General features: G+C 69.0%; 1 protein-coding gene across 3 annotated transcripts in view; it reads left to right on the forward strand.

The window, feature by feature from the left end:
• The window catches only part of OSBPL11 (oxysterol binding protein like 11), a 33,700-nt gene extending 18,130 nt beyond the window's left edge, over nucleotides 1-15,570 (forward strand). For 2 of the 3 annotated variants that reach the window (XM_029071189.2, XM_029071180.2), the window contains exons 6-14: nucleotides 591-782; nucleotides 3,704-3,908; nucleotides 7,585-7,730; nucleotides 9,229-9,369; nucleotides 10,807-11,251; nucleotides 12,136-12,322; nucleotides 14,044-14,226; nucleotides 14,789-14,942; nucleotides 15,242-15,570. In XM_029071189.2, the coding sequence (XP_028927022.1) occupies nucleotides 591-782; nucleotides 3,704-3,908; nucleotides 7,585-7,730; nucleotides 9,229-9,369; nucleotides 10,807-11,251; nucleotides 12,136-12,322; nucleotides 14,044-14,226; nucleotides 14,789-14,942; nucleotides 15,242-15,307 (1,719 nt within the window). In that variant the 3' untranslated portion in view covers nucleotides 15,308-15,570. The remainder of the gene's footprint in view (nucleotides 1-590; nucleotides 783-3,703; nucleotides 3,909-7,584; nucleotides 7,731-9,228; nucleotides 9,370-10,806; nucleotides 11,252-12,135; nucleotides 12,323-14,043; nucleotides 14,227-14,788; nucleotides 14,943-15,241) is intronic. The other variant, XM_029071197.2, reaches the window with a different exon arrangement.
• The last annotated feature ends 2,039 nt before the right edge of the window (nucleotides 15,571-17,609 follow it).

Consider the following 17,609-nt stretch of genomic DNA (forward strand, 5'->3'; position numbering starts at 1 on the left):
GACCGCCCTGCGCGTGGCTTAGCGGCGAGAGCCCGGGCTTGGGAGTCAGAGGTTGTGGGTTCGAATCCCGCCTCGCCCGCCGGGTGACCTCGGGCAAGTCGTGTCACTTCCCTGGGCCTCGGTGACCTCATCCGGAAAGACGGGGATGAAACAGCGTGAGCCCCCCGCGGGACGACCCGACGACCCCGTATCTCCCCCCCGCGCTTAGAACGGCGGCGCGGCTCAGCGGCAGGAGCCCGGGCCTGGGAGCCCGAGGTCACGGGTTCGTATCCCGCCCCCGCCGGCGGGTCACTTCGCTTCTCCGGGCCCCCGCTTCCTCGTCTGCAAAACGGGGACGGAGGCCGGGAGCCTCCCGCGGGCCGACCCGACGACCCGCCATCTCCCCCGGCGCCTAGGACGGCGCTCTGCGCGTAGTGGGCGCTTAACCGCTGCCAACATCTCTAACGGCGCCCCGCGCGTAGTCAGCGCGCGACGGATACCGCCGTCGGTCCGCGCCGCCGACGGAGTGGCGCGGGGTCGGGCGAGGCGGCCGCGGGGCGGTGAGAGACGCCTCGGTCGCCCCCAAGGAGCCCTCCTCTCCCCGCCCGCAGAACAACCCCCCGCTGAAGTCGCGCAGCTTCTCCCGGGCCTCGCCGGGGAACGGCAGCTCCCCCGTCGCCCAGCGGCGGCCCAGCCAGTCCGCCTCCGCCGGGAGCCTGGCCGGCCCCCCGGCCCACGCCCGCCCGCTGCCCGCCGCCCGCGGGGAGCCGCTCCAGCTGGACCACCTGGTCCAGGTCCAAGAGGTGGGTGGTCGGCGGGGGCCGGGGGGGGGCGGAGCCGAGCCCCCCCGCTTGCCCTCCGCTCTCCCCGCCCCTCCCCGTAGCCGTTTATCATTCCGTTTATTCAGTCCGTGGTGGGCGTGGCGGCCCGGTGGAAAGAGCCCGGGCTTGGGAGTCGGAGGGCGTGGGTTCGAATCCCGGCTGTGCCCCTTGGCGGCCGGGTGACGGGGGGGGGCAGGTCGCTTCTCTGGGCCTCGGTGACCTCATCCGGAAAATGGGGGTGAAGACCGGGAGCCTCCCGTGGGACAACGCGATGACCCCGGATCTCCCCCGGCGCTTAGAACGGTGCTCTGCGCATAGTAAGCGCTTAACGAATGCCAGCGTTATCATTATTATTAATAAAATGGGGATGAAGCCCGGGAGCCTCACGTGGGACCGCCTGATGACCCTGGATCTCCTCCAGCGCTTAGCACGGTGCTCTGCGCATGGGAAGCGCTTAACAAATACCGACGTCATTATTATCGTTATTATTAATAAAATGGGGATGAAGCCCGGGAGCCTCACGTGGGACAACCTGAGGACCCTGTATCTCCCCCAGCGCTTAGCACGGTGCTCTGCACATAGTCAGCGCTTAAATACCAACGTTATTATTATCATTTATGATCATTCTACTTAATGCGATGCTATTGACGCCTGTCTACTTTCATTTTGCTGTCGGCCTTCCCGACCTTCTAGACCGTGAGCCCCCAAGTTGGGTCGGGATCGTCTCGGTCTGTTGCCGAATTGGACTTTCCGAGCGCTCGGTACAGTGCCCTGCCCACAGTGAGCGCTCAGCAAATACGATTGAATGATCACGGCTCCGCCACTCGTCCGCCCCGTGACGTTGGGGGGGTCACTTCACTTCTCTGGGCCTCAGTTGCCTCGTCTGTAGGATGGGGACGAAGCCCGCGAGCCCCACGGGGGACAACCCGCTGAGCTCGGATCTCCCCGGCGCTCAGAACAGTGCTCGGCGCACAGTAAGCGTTGATCAAATACCAACGTTATCATCCCGCGGGCCCCGCGGACCACCCGGGAGGGCCGCCGCCCGAGGCGGCGGAGGCTGAGCCGGAAGAGGCCGGCCCTGTCCACCCCGGGCCCCCCCCCCCCCCCCCCCCCAACGTGGGGAAATGCTCCGAGCCCCGTCGAGGCACGGGGTGGGAAGGGTCATCCTTTCGATCGTACGTACCGAGCGCTTCCGGCGTGCATGACGCCGTACTGAGCGCTTGGAAGAGTTCAGTCGAACAACAGACACGTCCCGTGCCCACGGTGAACTCACGGTCCGGAGGAGGAGGCAGACGTTAATATGATTAGATCAAGAAATTACAGATGATAATTATGGCATCTGGTAAGCGCTTACTGTGCGCCAGGCGCCGTACTAAGCGCTGGGGCGGATCCCAGCAAATCGGCCTGGACACCGTCCCTGTCCCACGGGGGCTCACGGTCTCCGTCCCCACTTCGCGGGGGAGGTCACCGAGGCCCAGAGAAGCCAGGTGACTTGTCCAGGGTCACCCGGCAGACTGGTGGCGGAGCCGGGATTAGAACCCGTGACCTTCTGACTCCCGGGCCCGTGCGTCATTCATTCGATAGTATCGACTGAGCGCTTACTGTGTGCAGAGCACTGTACCGAGCGCTTGGAATGCACTTCCACCGCGCCACGCTGCATTTATTCAGATATAGTCGTACGTGCTGAGGCCAGTGCTCGGCACATAGGGAGGGCTTAACGGATACGTGACCGTGGGCAAGTCGCTTCGCTTCTCTGGGCCTCAGTTCCCTCATCTGTGAAAGGGGGATGAACACCGGGAGCCTCACGTGGGGCGACCCGATGACCCCGTATCTCCCCCGGCGCTTAGAACGGTGCTCCGGCGCCTGGTAAGCGCTTAACGAGTATCAACGTTATTAAATACGGTCGTTGTCATTATTCCGCGCGGGGCTGGGAAGGAGGATGAATGAAGGAGCGAGTGAGAGCGATGCGGAAGAGAGGAGAGGAGGGCTGAGTCGGGGAGGGAGGAGACTCAGAGCTGACTCTCCCTCTGTCCCCCTTCCCTCCCCGATCCGTCCGTCGTATCTGTTGAGCGCTCACTGTGTGCAGAGCACTGTACTGAGCACTTGGGAGAGGCCAACAGAACCATATCCTCCTTTCCCACTCCCTCCCCGGTCCCCACATCCCCCCACCCCCCCTTCACTGCCATCCCCCCGACATCGGCGGCGTGGCTCGGTGGAAAGGGGCCGGGCTCGGGAGGCCGAGGACGGGGGTTCTAATCCCGGCCCCGCCGCTCGTCAGCTGCGTGACCTCGGGCAAGCCGCTTCACTTCTCTGGGCCTCGGCGACCTCATCTGGAAAATGGGGTCGAAGACCGGGAGCCCCACGGGGGGGGGGGGGGGGCGACCGGATCACCTCGTATCCTCCCCCCGAGCGCTTAAGAGCAGCGCTCGGCGCGTAGTCGGCCCTTCACAAATGCCATCGTTATCAGCCCCTCGAATTCCCACCCTCGGGGCGGTCAGCGGCGACCCTTAATAATTGGTTAAGCGCTCGCTGTGTGCCGAGCGCCGTTCTAAGCGCGGGGGGCGATTTTCAGGGTCAGTCAGGTTGCCCCACGTGCGGCTCCCGGCCTTCACCCCGGTCTTCCGGATGGGGTCGCCGGGGCCCGGAGAAGTGCCTCGGTCACGCAGCTGGCGGGGGGCGGAGCCGGCGTTCGAACCCGTGACCTCTGACTCCCGAGCCCGGGCCCTTGCCACCGAGCCGCGCGGCTTCCCCGGGGGCTGTGGACGGAGGCGTCGGGGGCGGGGGGGGGGGGGGAGGGGGGCCCGGTCGGGTCTCGCCCCCGACCCCGCCTCCCCGGCCGGGGGCCGCGGAAGTCCCGGCTCTGGCCGGGAGTCGGTAAGGGGCGGGCGCGGCCGTGTCCGCAGATGATGACCCACGCCAAGGGGCAGCAGAGGGACCTGACGAAGACCATCGAGGGGCTGCCCGCCTCCGGCCACCTCAGCGCCCTGGACCAGGACCTGCTGCTGCTCAAGGCCACGTCGATGGCCACCCTCGGCTGCCTGGCCGACTGCTTCCACATCCTGCAGCTCCAGCACGCCGCCCACCAGAAAGGGGCCCTCCTGCCCCCCGGTACGTCCGGCCCGGCCCCCCCCCCGCCCTGGGCCCGGGCCCGGGCCCCTGAGGGACCTGGGTCAGCGACGGTGATGATAACCGTCACGATGACGGAGGTATGGGTTGAGCGCTTCCTAGGCGCCGGGCACGCTGAGCGGGGTACGGGGTCGGCGGGTCGTCCCCCGTGGGGCTCGCGGTCTTCGTCGAATCCCGGCTCTGCCGCTTGTCAGCCGGGTGACCGCGGGCGAGTCACCTCACTTCTCCGGGCCTCGGTTCCCTCATCTGGAAAATGGGGATTCACGTGGGACGACCCGGTGACCCCGGATCTCCCCCGGCGCTCAGAACGGTGCTCTGCACACAGCTGGCGCGCAACGGACACCGACGACGTCATTCGCCCCCGTTCTACAGACGAGGTCACCGAGACACCGAGAGGTTAATGGCGTTGGCATCTGTTAAGCGCTTACGATGTGCAGAGCGCTGTCCTGAGCGCCGGGGGAGATACGGGGTCATCGGGTCGTCCCTCGTGAGGCTCACGGTCTTCATCCCCATTTGACAGATGAGATCACTGAGGCCCAGAGAAGCGAAGTGACTCCCCCACGGTCACACAGCTGACGGGTGGCAGGGCCGGGATTCGAACCTGTGACCTCCGACTCCCAAGCCCGGGCTCTTGCCACTGAGCCACGCCGAAGTGGCTCGCCCGGAGTCAACAGCGGACGAGTCGAGGAGGCGGGGTTCGAACCCGCGACCTCTGGCTCCGAAGCCTGCGCTCTCGCCACTGAGCTGCGCTGCTTCTCTAATAATAACGATGACGACGATGACGGTGTTCGTTAAGCGCTTACTACGTGCCGAGCACTGTTCTAAGCGCCGGGGTCACGATAATAACGATGGCGTTTGTTAAGCGCTTACCGTGTGCCGAGCACTGTTCTGAGCGTGATACGAGGTGATCAGGTTGGCCCCCGTGGGGCTCACGGTCTTCATCCCCATTCTACAGAAGAGGTCACTGAGACACAGAGAGGTTAAGTGGCTTGCCCAGGGTCAACAGCCGACGAGCCGAGGAGGCGGGATTAGAACCCGCGACCTCTGGCTCCCAAGCCTGTGCTCGTGCCCCTAAGCTACGCTGCTTCTCTAATAGTAATAATGATGCCGATGACGATGGTGTTTGTTCAGCGCTAACTGTGTGCCAAGCACCGTTTTCTAAGCGCTGGGGCAGATACGGGGTCATCAGGTTGCCTTACGTGGGGCTCCCAGTCTTCCTCCCCATTTTCCAGAGGAGGGAACCGAGGCACAGGGTGGCGAAGTGACTCGCCCAACGTCGCACAGCAGACAAGCGGCGGAGCCGGGTTTAGAACCCATGACCTCCGTCCGACTCCCGAGCCCGGGCTCTTTCCACTCAGCCGCGCTGCTGGTATCTACCCCAGCGTTGACATAATGATGATGATGGCATTTGTTAAGCGCCTACTATGCGCAAAGCACCGTTCTAAGCGCCGGAGAGGATACAGGGTGACGAGGTCGTCCCGCGTGGGGCTCCCAGTCTCGATCCCCGTTTTCCAGATGAGGTCACCGAGGCACAGAGAAGCGAAGTGACCCGCCCAAAGTCACACGGCTGACTAGCGGCTGAGCCGGGATTCGAACCCATGACCGCTGACTCCCCAGCCCGTGCTTTTTCCACTGAACCACGCTGCTTCACTGAGGGCTTGGCACACAGATAGCGTTTAACGAGTACCGAAGTAATTATTATGATGACGCGCTCGACCTCACGCTTCGCTTTCGCCCGCGCTTTCATTCAGTGGTGCTTGCGGAGCGCTCACTATGTGCAGAGCGCCGGACTGAGCGCTTGGAATGGACAGATGGGCCACAGAGACAGACGGTCCCCGCCCTCTGCCGGGCTCACGGTCCGATCGGGGGAGACGGACGGACGGGGACGATGGCGACGAATAGAATTTAGGGGGAAGGACGTGCCTGGGGCCAGCGGCCTGGCCCTCCCCGGGCCTCCGCGCCGAATAATAATAATTTTGGTATTCGTTAAGCGCTTACTACGTGCCAGACACCGTCCTGAGCACTGGGGCGGATACGAGCAAATCGGTCGGACGCGATCCCTGCCCCACCTACGAATCCCAGGCTCGTGGCTCAGCGGAAGGAGCCCGGCCTCGGGAGTCGGAGGACACGGGTTCCGATCCCGGCTCCGCCGCCCGTCTGCTGTGTGACCTTGGGCGGGTCCCTTCACTTCTCCGGGCCTCAGTCCCCTCATCTGGAAAACGGGGATGAAGACCGGGAGCCCCCCGGGGGACACCCGGTCCCCCTTCTGTGCTCTCCGGCGCTCAGAACTGTGCTTTGCACGCGGTGCTTAACGAATACCGGTATCGTGATTATTTTTCAAAGGAGGTGACTGAGACATTGAGAGGTGAAGCGACTTGCCCGAGGTCACGCAGCAGGCCTGCGGAGGAGCCGGGATTGGAACCCGCGACCTTCTGGCTCCCCAAACCAAAACCAGCTGAGCCCCGAGGGGCCGCAGACCCGGGGCTCCAGGCTGGGGTCCTCGGACCCACCTTCCCACCGCCTCGGGGGCTTCCGGGGAAGCGGCGCGGCTCAGCGGAAAGAGCCCGGGCTTCGGGGTCAGAGGTCACGGGTTCGACCCCCGGCTCGGCCGCTCGTCAGCTGTGTGACCGTGGGCGAGTCGCTTCGCTTCCCTGGGCCTCGGTTCCCTCATCCGGGGAATGGGGATTAACCGTGAGCCTCACGGGGGACGACCCGATGACCCCGTATCTCCCCCGGCGCTTAGAACGGTGCTCCGCACGTAGTGAGCGCTTAACAGATACCGACATTATTATTATTACCGCAGCCAAATCCCGGCTCCGCCGCTCGGCAGCTGGGTGACTCCGGGCAAGTCCCTTCACTTCTCTGTGCCTCGGTTACCCCGTCTGGAAAATGGGGATGAAGACTGAGCCCCACGTGGGACGACCTGATCACCTTGTATCCGCCCCCCGGCGCGTAACAAGTGTCGTCATTCTTATACAAGTTTCAATCAGATTGGCCAGGGTCCCCGTCCCACCTGGGGCTCCCGGTTTCAGTCCCCGTTTTCCAGAGGAGGTAACTGAGGCACGGGGAAGTGAAGGGACTTGCCCGAGCTTACCCAGAAGGCAAGTGGCCGAACCGGGATTAGAACCCAGGTCCTCCGGACGCCCGGGCTGTCCCCACTGAGCCGTGCTTACTTCCCTGTGACCGGGGGGGGGGGGGCGGGGGTGCCTTCCCGCTTCGGGGCCAAGGGGCGGGACAGGGGTCCGGCCCAGCTGGAGAAGCGAGGAGGGGCCGGGGGCCGGACGCCCCGCTGACCGCGTCGCCCCGGGCGAGGGCGGGGGGGGGGGGGGGCGGGGCCGGGGGATCGGCCTCCATTATCGACGGGCCACCGGAGCCGCCCGGCCGCGGGACGCCCGAGACGGCGCCCGGTCACCCCCCGGCCGCGGCGATCGGGCGTCCCCCGGGCCGCCGCCGCACCCGAGGGAGCCGGGGGCCCGGCCGACGTCGGCCCTCGGCCTGGGGTGGGGGTGGGGGGTCTCCGCCCACCCGGCTGCACGGGTCGGCGCCCTCCGCCCCGGCGCGCTCAGGTTCACCCGGCCCGGCGGGGCCCCGGGCCGCCCCCTCCCCGACGCGCGCACCGTGAGCGGGCCGCGACGCCCATCTCCCGTCGCCCCCGCAGGCCCGGCCGTCGGCTGGCCGGACCCGCGGGGTCCGCTGCCGGACCGCTACGAGAACGGAGCCGACGGATCCCCGGTGGCCGGGCCCGAGAAGCCGGGGGCCGCCCCGGAGGACCAGGCGGCCCCGGGGGCCGGCCTCTCGGAGAGGGTAAGTGGCCGGGGGCCCTGGCTTTGATCGGTAGACTGGAAGCCCGCGGGCAGGGAATGCGTCCGTTCGTCTTTGTAGCGCACTCTCCGAGCGCTCGGTACGGCGTCCGCACTCGGCGGCTCGATAAATACGGCCGAGCGAACGACTGGGGCCGCCGCCCCCGGTCCTCGGCGGAGGGAAGAGGATCGGGGAGCACGGCGGGCGGCTCGGGACGGCGACGGCTGGGGTGGTTTTTTTTAAAGCGCTCACCGTGTGCCTGACGCTGTACCGCGCGCTGGGGTGGGTGCCGGCCCATCAGGTCCCGCTTGGAGCTCGGGGTCTAAGTAAGAAGGAGAACGGGTATCGAATCCCCAGTTGACGGATTGAGGAAATCGAGGCCCGGAGAGGTGACGCGTCCGGGGCCCGGGTTAGAAACCACGTCCCCCGACTCCCAGGACGGCGCTCTTCCCTCTAGGCCACGGGATCTGGAGAGGAGAGTCGGGGTGTTGGATCATCGTAATAATAATAATAATAATGGTATTTATTATTAAGCGCTTACTACGTGCCAGTCACCGTACTGAGCGCCGGCGTGGATACCGGCAGATCGGTGATCCGTACTGGGTCACCGGGGAGAGACGGGGGTGTGGGATGGTTCGTTGATTCGATGGTATTTATTGAGCGCTTACTACGTGCAGAGCGCCGTACTGAGCGCTTGGAATGGACAGATGGGTAACAGATGGAGACGGTCCCGGCCCTCTGCCGGGCTCACGGTCTGATCGGGGGAGACGGACGGACGAGAACGGTAGCGATAAGGGTCACGGGGGAGAGTCAGGGATGGAGAGGGGAAGCGCTCGGTACAGTGATCCGCACACGGTAAGCGCTCGGTAAATACTGTCGGAGGAATGAAAGTCGGGGGATGGTCCACGCGGGACAGTTGGCACGTCGGCTGGTCCGGCCCGCCCTCCGAACGGTCTCCTCCTCGGGAGGAAAATGGGGTCCTGGGGTTCGGGCAGGGCTCTCCGTCGGGGGGCCCTGGGCTTGGGCACAACCCTCTGCCAGGGGGCCATTCATTCAGTTGTCCTGAGGGCTCACCGTGTGCAGAGCGCTGTACCGAGCACTTGGGAAAGCACAGAACGGCAACAGAGAGACAATCCCCGCCCGCGACGAGCTCGCGGTCCGGACGGGGGGGGGGGGGGGGGGCGGACATCAGTACACGTCGAAGGACGTCGACGGAAATGAATGAAACGCCAGAGAGAGACCTAAGCGCCGCGGGAAGGGGAGAGGGAGGGGGAGCAAGGGGAGCGAGTCGGGGTGACCCGGAAGGGAGGGGGAGCCGAGGAGAAGCGGGGGGGGGTCAGTCTGGGAGGGCCTCCTGGAGGAGGTGAGCCTTCAGCGAGCGGGAGAGAGTCGTCATCTCCGGGGGCCGGGTCGCGGGCCCGGCCCTCGGCGGCGGGGGGAGCCGGGGTCTGGCGATAGGGGCCCGCCCCCCGGCGCTGACCCCCGAGGTGCCGCCGGCCAGGCCCCCGAGGAAGTGGACCCGGACGAGGAGGTGGAGGACGCGGGGGAGGACGAGGAGGACGACCTGGGCACCGTGGAGGAGCAGCGGAGTGTCATCTTGCACCTTCTGTCCCAGCTGAAACTTGGCATGGACTTGACCCGGGTGAGGCCCGGCGGGGGGAGGCGGGGGAGGCTGGCCCCCCCGGGGGGGGGGGGGGGGGGCTCCCCGTGGGAGGTTAGATCCCGGGGGGGGGGGGCGTCTGAGGGAAGGCCGTTCCCCGGAGGGCCCCCGTGAGAGGGTGGAACCCGGGCGGTCTCTCGGGGCAGGGTGAATCCTGGGGGGCGTCCGTGGGAAGGCCGGATCCCGGGGGACCCCCGTGGGAGGGCCGGTCTGGGGGACCCCCGTGGGGAGGCTGGATCCCGGGGCGCCCCCGTGGGAGGGGGAATCCCGGGAGACCCCTGAGGGCCGGTCCCGGGGCGGGGGGTGCCCTGAGGGAAGGCGAATCCCGGGGAACACCTGTGGGAAGGCCAGTGTGGGGGACCCCCGTGGGAAGGCCGGTCTGGGGGACCCCCGAGGGAAGGCCGGTCCTGGGGGGGGGGGGTTCCCGAGGGAAAGCGGATCCTGGGGAACGCCTGTGGGAAGGCCGTTCTGGGGGACCCCCGTGGGAAGGCCAGTCTGGGGGACCCCTGAGGGAGGGTGAATCCCGGGAGACCCCTGAGGGAAGGCCATACCCGGGGAGCCCCTGAGGAGAGGCCGGTCCCAGGGGGGCCCCGAGGGAAGGCCGGATCCCCGGAGACCCCCGTGGGAGGGTGGATCCCGGGGGACCCCCGAGGGGAGGCCGGTCCGGGGTCGAGGGCTCCCCGGGGAAAGGCCGGTGCGGTGGAGGGCGCCCGTCCCGCCTGAAACCTGGCGTGGACTATCCCCGCGTGAGGGCCGGCGGGGCTTCCGCGAGAAGGCCGAAGCCCGTCGTCGGGTAGGGATCGTCCCCGTCGCCGAATTCTACTTTCCGAGCGCTTAGTACAGCGCCCTGCACACGGCACGCGCTCAGTACGACTGAACGGACGGAGCCCCGTGGGAAAGCTGGTCCCCGGGGACCCCTGTGGTGGGGGGGGTGGTCCGGGGGGGAGCCTCTGTGGGAAGGCCGGTCCGGGGGGACGGGGGGGGGGGGGCGGCGGGGGCGGGGGGGTTGGGGCCACGCCCCCAGACCCCGCCCTCCGGAGACCCCCGCCCCGCCGCCCGCGGGGCGGAGAGCCGGTCGTCCGGAAGGTTCGGTCCCCGCTCCTGGCGGGCCGGGGGGGGCCGCCACGTGGCGCGGAGACCCGTTCGGGGCCTCGGGCCCCTGCCCGGCCGCTCCCCGACCGCCCCCTCCGCCCTCCGGGGGTCCGCGCCCCACCCCGGCCCGCTTTCGTTAAGCGCCTGCCGTGCGCCGAGCGCCGGACCTGGGAAGGGACGGTACGCCGGTAAACGGTGACGATCCCCGTCCGCGACGAGCGGCCTCGGTACGGGTTTGGGGCAGGGCCTCTTGGGGCGGGACCCCCGCCCCGGGCGGCCGGGAGGCGGCCCCGGGCCGCGCTGACGGCGCCGCCCGCCCGTTGGCAGGTGGTGCTGCCCACCTTCACCCTGGAGAAGCGCTCGCTGCTGGAGATGTACGCCGACTTCCTGTCGCACCCGGACCTGTTCCTGGCCATCCCCGGCGGGCGCACGGCCGAGGACCGCATGGTCCGCTTCGTCCACTACTATCTGACCGCCTTCCGCCAGGGCCGCAGAGGGGCGGTGGCCAAGAAGCCCTACAACCCCATCCTCGGGGAGACCTTCCACTGCTCGTGGAGGGTGGCCCGCCCCGCGCCCCCCGCCGCGGACGGGACCCCCGCCGCGGAGCCGGGCAGCTACACCGTCCGCTTCGTGGCCGAGCAGGTGTCCCACCACCCGCCCGTGTCCGGCTTCTACGCCGAGTGCCCCGAGCGGGGCGTGAGCGTCGGCGCCCACGTCTGGACCAAGAGCAAGTTCCTGGGCATGTCCATCGGCGTGACCATGGCCGGCGAAGGTGAGCGGGCCGGCCCGCGACGCCCCGCGGGGCGGGGGGGGGGGGGCGGCGGCCTCGGGACCGGTCGCCCGGCCTCTCGCGGTGGCCCCGGCCCTGTCGTTCTACCCGATGGCGGCCCCGAAGCGGTCACTCTGCCTCCCGTAGTGGCCCCGGACCGGTCGGTCTGCCCCCGATGAGAGTCCCGGACCCGTCGTCCTACCCCTCGGAGTGGCCCCGGACTGGTCATCCTAACTCTCGTAGTGCCCCCGACCGGTCGTTCTGCCCGACAGTTGCCCCGGACCGGTCGCTCTGCCTCCGATCGTGGCCCCGGACTGGCCCTCCTGCCCCCGATTGGGACCCCGGGCCGGTCGTCCTACCCCTCACGGAGGTCCCGGACCCATCGTCCTGACGGTGGGCCTGGACTGGCCGCCCTGCCTCCCGCGGCGGCCCCGGCCCGGTCGTTCTACCCGACGGTGGTCCCGGACCGGTCGTCCTGATGATAGCGTTGGTACTTGTTAAGCGCTGACTGTGCGCCGTTCGAAGCGCTGGGGGAGAGGCAGGGTCATCCGGCGGTCCCACGTGAGGCTCACGGTCTTCATGCCCATTTTCCAGGTGAGGGAACCGAGGCCCAGAGAAGCGAAGTGACTCGCCCACGGTCGCCCAGCTGGCGAGTGGCGGAGCCGGGATTCCGGGACTCCGAGGTCGCGGGTTCGAATGCCGGCCGCTCGGCCGCGCGACCGCGGGCGGGCCACTTCTCCGTGCCTCGGTGACCGCCTCCGTCGAATGGGGCCGAAGACCGCGGGGCCTCCCGCGGGGCCTCCCCCGGCGCTCGGCGCGTGGTAGGCGCTTCGCGGACGCCGGCGGCGGCGGGTCGCGGTTCCATATTCTCCTTCCCTCCTGCCCAGGGCTCCTGAGCCTGCTGGATCACGGCGAGGAGTACACGTTCACCCTGCCCTCCGCCTACGCCCGCTCCATCCTCACCGTCCCGTGGGTGGAGCTGGGGGGGAAGGTCGGCATCAACTGCGCCAAGACCGGCTACTCGGCCAGCGTCGTCTTCCACACCAAGCCCTTCTACGGGGGCAGAGTGCACCGGTGAGCCCACCCCCGGCCCCCCGCCCCACCCCCGACCTCTCTCCCCGGTCCCGACGGCCCCCTGGGGCCGCCGCGTCATCCGAGACGACCACACGTGATCCGTATCGGGCCTGGGAGTCGGGAGGACGGGGGTTCCCGTCCCGGTCCTGCCAGCCGCCCGCTGCGTCGCCCCGGTCGGGTCACCGGTCGGGGGAAGCGGCGGGGCCGGGGGGGCCGGGGACCGGGCCTGGGAGTCAGAAGGACCCGGCCCGTCTTCCCAGGGGGCGGCGGGGCTCGGCGGCCGGAGCCCGGGCTCGGGAGTCAGAGGTCGTGGGTTCGAGTGCCGGCTCTGCCGCTCGGCGGCCGGGTGACCGTGGGCGAGGCGCTTGGCTTCTCCGGGCCTCAGTTCCCTCATCTGGAAAACGGGGATGAAGACCGGGAGCCCCCCGGGGGACAACCCGAGTGCCCCGTGTCTCCCCCAGCGCTTAGGACAGGGCTCGGCACATAGCGAGCGCTTAACCCGTACCGGCATTGTTATGATTATGATTTTTATCCCGGTTCTGCCACTTGGCTGCTCTGTGACCTCGGGCAAGGCACTTCACTTCTCCGGGCCTCAGTTCCCTCATCTGGAAAAGGGGGACCGCGTCAGCCCCGTGGGGGACAGGGACTGTGTCCGACCTAGTTCGCTTCTATCTCCCCCAGCGCTTAGAACCGCGCTTGGCACATAGTAAGCGCTTCACTAATGCCATCGTTATCATTATCATCATTATTATTATTCTCTGGGCCTCAGTTCCCTCATCTGTAAAACGGGGATGAAGACTGGGAGCCCCACATGGGGCAACCTGATTACCTTCCATAATAATAATGATGTCGGTCCTCGTTAAGCGCTTACTATGTGCAGAGCGCTGTTCTAAGCGCTGGGGGAGACACAGGGGAATCAGGTCGTCCCCCGTGGGGCTCGCGGTTAATCCCCATTTTCCAGACGAGGGAACTGAGGCCCGGAGAAGCGAAGGGACTCGCCCACGGTCGCACGGCCGACGAGCGGCAGAGCCGGGCGTCGAACTCACGACCTCCGACTCCCGGGCCCGTGCTCTTCCCACTGAGCCACGCCGTGCTTAGAACGGTGCTTGACACGTAGGAAGCGCTCAGCAAATCCCTTCGTTGTCATTATGATGATTACCATCATCATTCTCTGGGCCTCAGTTCCCTCGTGTGTTCAATGGCCCCATGGGGGCCGGGGACCGCGTCACAGCGGCTCAGCGGCGAGAGCCCGGGCTTGGGAGTCAGAGGTCGTGGGTTCAAATCCCGGCTCCGCCACTTGTCGGCGGGGCGATCTGGGGCAAGTCCCCTCACTTCCGTGCCTCCGTTACCACATCTGTAAAATGGGGATGAAGACCGCGAGCCCCCCGTGGGACAACCCGCTCACCTTGGCTCCTCCCCAGCGCTCAGAACGGCGCTTGGCACGTAGTGAGCGCTTAACAAATGCCATCGTCGTTATTATTAACCGGTATCTACCCCGGCGCTTAGAACGGGACCCGGCACAGAGTCGGTGCTCGACGAATACCGTTTTTGAAAAAGGAGGGCGACGGGGTGGCGGCCGACGGCGGGCGTCCAGCGGTCTCAGGTCGGAGGGAGGGTTCGGACCGAGCGCCCGCCGGACGGGAGGAACTGGGCCGCGCGTCCCTTCCTAGAGCCGGCCCCCTCCCCCGGCCCCGCCGTCCGCCCCCGGCCCCTCCCCGCAGGGTCACGGCGGAGGTGAAGCAGAACCCCGGCAACGCGGTGGTGTGCCGGGTACAAGGGGAGTGGAACAGCGTGCTGGAGTTCACCTACAGCAACGGGGAGACCAAGCAGGTGGACCTCACCAAGCTGCCCGTCACCCCCAAGAGGGTCAGGCCCCTGGAGAAGCAGGGGCCCTACGAATCCAGGTCAGTCCCGCCCGACGGCGGCCCTCCGGATGCCCTCCCGCCCCCCGCGGGATAACGGCAGCGGTCGGGGTTTCCGTTAAGCGCTTACCGCGCGCCGGGCGCTGGACCGAGCGCAGGGGCGGATGCGGGCGGGTCGGGTCGGCCGCGGCCCCCGTCCCCCGTGGGGCTCACGGTCCCCATCCCCGTTTTCCACAGGAGGGAAGCGGGGCACAGAGAAGCGGAGGGACTTGCCCGAGTCTCCCCCGGGACCCCCCCCTCCCCCCCGGCCCCCGGAATTGCCCTCGCGTCCCGTCCCCCCCCCCCCAGTTCCCCCGGGTGCCCCCCGCCGGTCGGCCGCCATCCGACCCGCGGGGTGACGTCCGGGCCCCAGAGTCCCCCGGCTAGCCGGCCCCCACCCCCTAGACGCCCCCCGCCGACCGGCCCCCGGGGTGACGGCGGGACCACAGTCCCCCGCCCCGAATCCCTCCGCTCACGCAACGCGAACGCGCCCGGTGACCCGGGCCGGGTTTCGGAGCGGCCGCCGCCGGCGGGCCGGGCCTCAGGGTCCGCGTCCGCGACCTAGGCGTCTGTGGAGCCGCGTGACCGAGGCCCTGCGGGAGTCTGAGCTGGACAAAGCCACGGAGCACAAGCGGGTCCTGGAGGAGCGGCAGAGGAGCGAGGAGCGCCACCGCGCCGAGACGGGCACCCCCTGGCACACCAAGTACTTCCTGCCGGAGGTAGGGCCCGCGCCCGCCCCCCCGCCCCCTCCCCCGGCGCCCCGGCCCGGGCCCCCGATCTCCCCTCTCCGTCCCCGGCTCCCGCCCCCCCCGCTCACCGTCCCGCACCCTTGACCGTCCCCCCTCCCTCCCCGACTCCCCCGGACGGACCCCGGGACCCCCGCCCGGCCGGGCTCCGGGCCGATTCCCCAGATCCCCGGTGCCGCCGGTCACCCCGCCGTGGCCCCGGGGGGCGGGGGGGGGGGTCCTCCGCTCCCGCCGCCCGCCCCCCCACCCGGCCCCCCGTGCTCGTTCCGCAGGGCGACGGCTGGGTCTATCGCAAGCCCCTGGGGAAGACCGCTCCGAAGCCCCAGCCGGACGACTGACCGCCCGACCTCCGCTGGGCCGCCACGGCCGCGTCCCGTCCCCGCGCCGCGCGGTTCCCCCCGGCTTCCCGCCCCGCCGCGGGGGTCCCGGGGACGGACCGGGCGGCCCGTCGGCCCGGGCGGGGGCGGAGGAGGGGCGGCCCTCGCCTCCTCCCCCCACCCCGGCCGGAATCAGTGTCAGAGAGGGAGCGGGCGGGGCCCGGTGCCTCTCTCCTCTCCCCTCTCCCCTCGCCCCCTCGCCCCCTCGCCCCCTCGCCCCCTTCCTCCTCCTCCCGGAGGTCACCCCGCGAGGGCTCCGGCCGGGCCGGCTTTTAACCGGGGGCGGGGGGGGGGGGGGCCCCGGCCCCCCCGGGCGGCCGGACCCCGGCTCGGGGGCAACGGGATTCCCTCTCCGCCCTCCGGGTCGGACCGTGGCTCGGAGGCCGGAGAGCGGCCCCGCCGCCGAGGGCCGGGCGAGGACCGGCCGCTCGACCGGCCGGCCTCCGGCGTCGGACGGGGGCGGCCCGTCCGGGGCGGGGCGGGGGGGGGGGCCGGGGGCCGCCGGGCGCCGAGCCCCGCCGGCATCCGCGACGTGGCGGTCGCGTGGACCGGCCGGAAGCGTCCCGTCTCTCCCCGTCCCTCCCTCCCTCCCTCCCTCCCTCCACGTGTCCGCGCCCCCCCCTTTTTATCGGCGGGTCTTCCCGGGGCGAGGGGACCGCGGGCGTCGGGCCGCGCCCCCACCGCGTCCCCGGCCCGCGCCGCCCCCGACGTCGTCTTCCGGGCCGGGCCCGGCCGGCCCCCACGTCCCCCCTCCGCCTCGCGGGCGGGCCCCGGGCCGGGAACAATAAAGAGATGCCGCTCTGGCCGTGCCTCGGTCTGACCCGGGGCGAGGGCGGGCCGGGGGTGGGCGAGGGGATGCCGGGGGCCGGCTTCTCCCGCGGGCGAGGGACCCGCCGGGCCCCCCGCCCTCCGCGCCCTGGGGAGGCAGCGGGGTGGAGCGGCGAGAGCCCGGGCCTGGGGGTCGCCAGGTCGCGGGTTCTAATCCGGTCGGCCCACGTAGGGCTCCCAGCCTTCACCCCCGTTTTCCGGACGAGGGGACCGAGGCCCGGGGAAGCGAAGTGGCTTGCCCGAGGTCACCCGGCTGACGGGCGGCGGAGCCGGGATTCGAACCCCTGACCCCGACTCCCAAAGCCGGGCTCTTGCCACGGAGCCACGCTGCTTCTCGCGCGACCGGAGTGATTCATTCGTCGGTAATCGTATCGAGCGCTCACCGAGTGCGGAGCGCTGTACTGAGCGCTGGGGAGAGGACGCTGTGCCGGCAGACGCGGTCCCCGCCCACGACGGGCTCACGGCCTAGAGGATCGCGGCCCTTCCCCGGCCCCCGGGTTCCCCTGGTGCCCCCCAGAATAAATAAGCGTGGTATCGGTGAAGCGCTTACTATGCGCCAGGCACCGGACTAAGCGCCGGGGTGGAGGGGAGCAAGTCGAGTTGGAGCCCGTCCCCAGCGGAGCTCAGTCTTCACCTCTGTTGGACGGATGAGGACCGCGTCCGGCCCGATCCGCTCGTGCCCACCCCGGCGCTTGGTACGGTGCCTGGCGCGTAGTTCAGCACTTAACGAATGCCACAATTATTGTCATCAGCAGCGTGGCTCAGTGGAAGAGAGCCCGGGCTTGGGAGTCAGAGGTCACGGGTTCGACTCCCGGCTCCGCCACTCGTCAGCCGGGTGCCCGTGGGCGAGTCGCTTCGCTTCTCTGGGCCTCGGTGACCTCGTCTGGAAAACGGGGGTTAACCGGGAGCCTCCCGCGGGACGACCCGATGACCCCGGATCTCCCCCGGCGCTTGGAACGGTGCTCGGCGCGTAGTGAGCGCTTAACCGATACCGACGTTATCATCATTAGACGAGGGAACTGAGGCACAGGAAAGCGAAGGGACTTGCCCTAGGTCCCACGCCCCCCCCCCCCCCCCCGAGTCGCCCGGGTCACCCCCCCAGTGTCCCTAGGCGAGTTTCGCACTCACCCCGGCTGCCCGCTGGGAGTCAGAAGGTCAGAATAATAGTGATTACCATTAGTAGGCGCTTACTATGTGCCAAGCACCTTTCTAAGCGCCGGGGGAGATACAAGGCGATCGGGCGGTCCCACGGGGGGCTCACGGACTTCATCCCCGTTTTCCAGAGGCGGTAACCGAGGCCCAGAGAAGCGAAGTGGCTGGCCCCAGGTCACGCAGCGGACAGGTGGCGGCACCAGGATTAGACCCCCGGGCTCGGGCTCCATTCCTTCATGCATTGGATCGTACTTACTGAGCGCTTACTGTGGGCGGAGCGCTG

The sequence above is a fragment of the Ornithorhynchus anatinus genome, chromosome 1 (assembly GCF_004115215.2).
Source record: "Ornithorhynchus anatinus isolate Pmale09 chromosome 1, mOrnAna1.pri.v4, whole genome shotgun sequence".
In the NCBI taxonomy this organism is placed as follows: Eukaryota; Metazoa; Chordata; class Mammalia; order Monotremata; family Ornithorhynchidae; genus Ornithorhynchus; species Ornithorhynchus anatinus.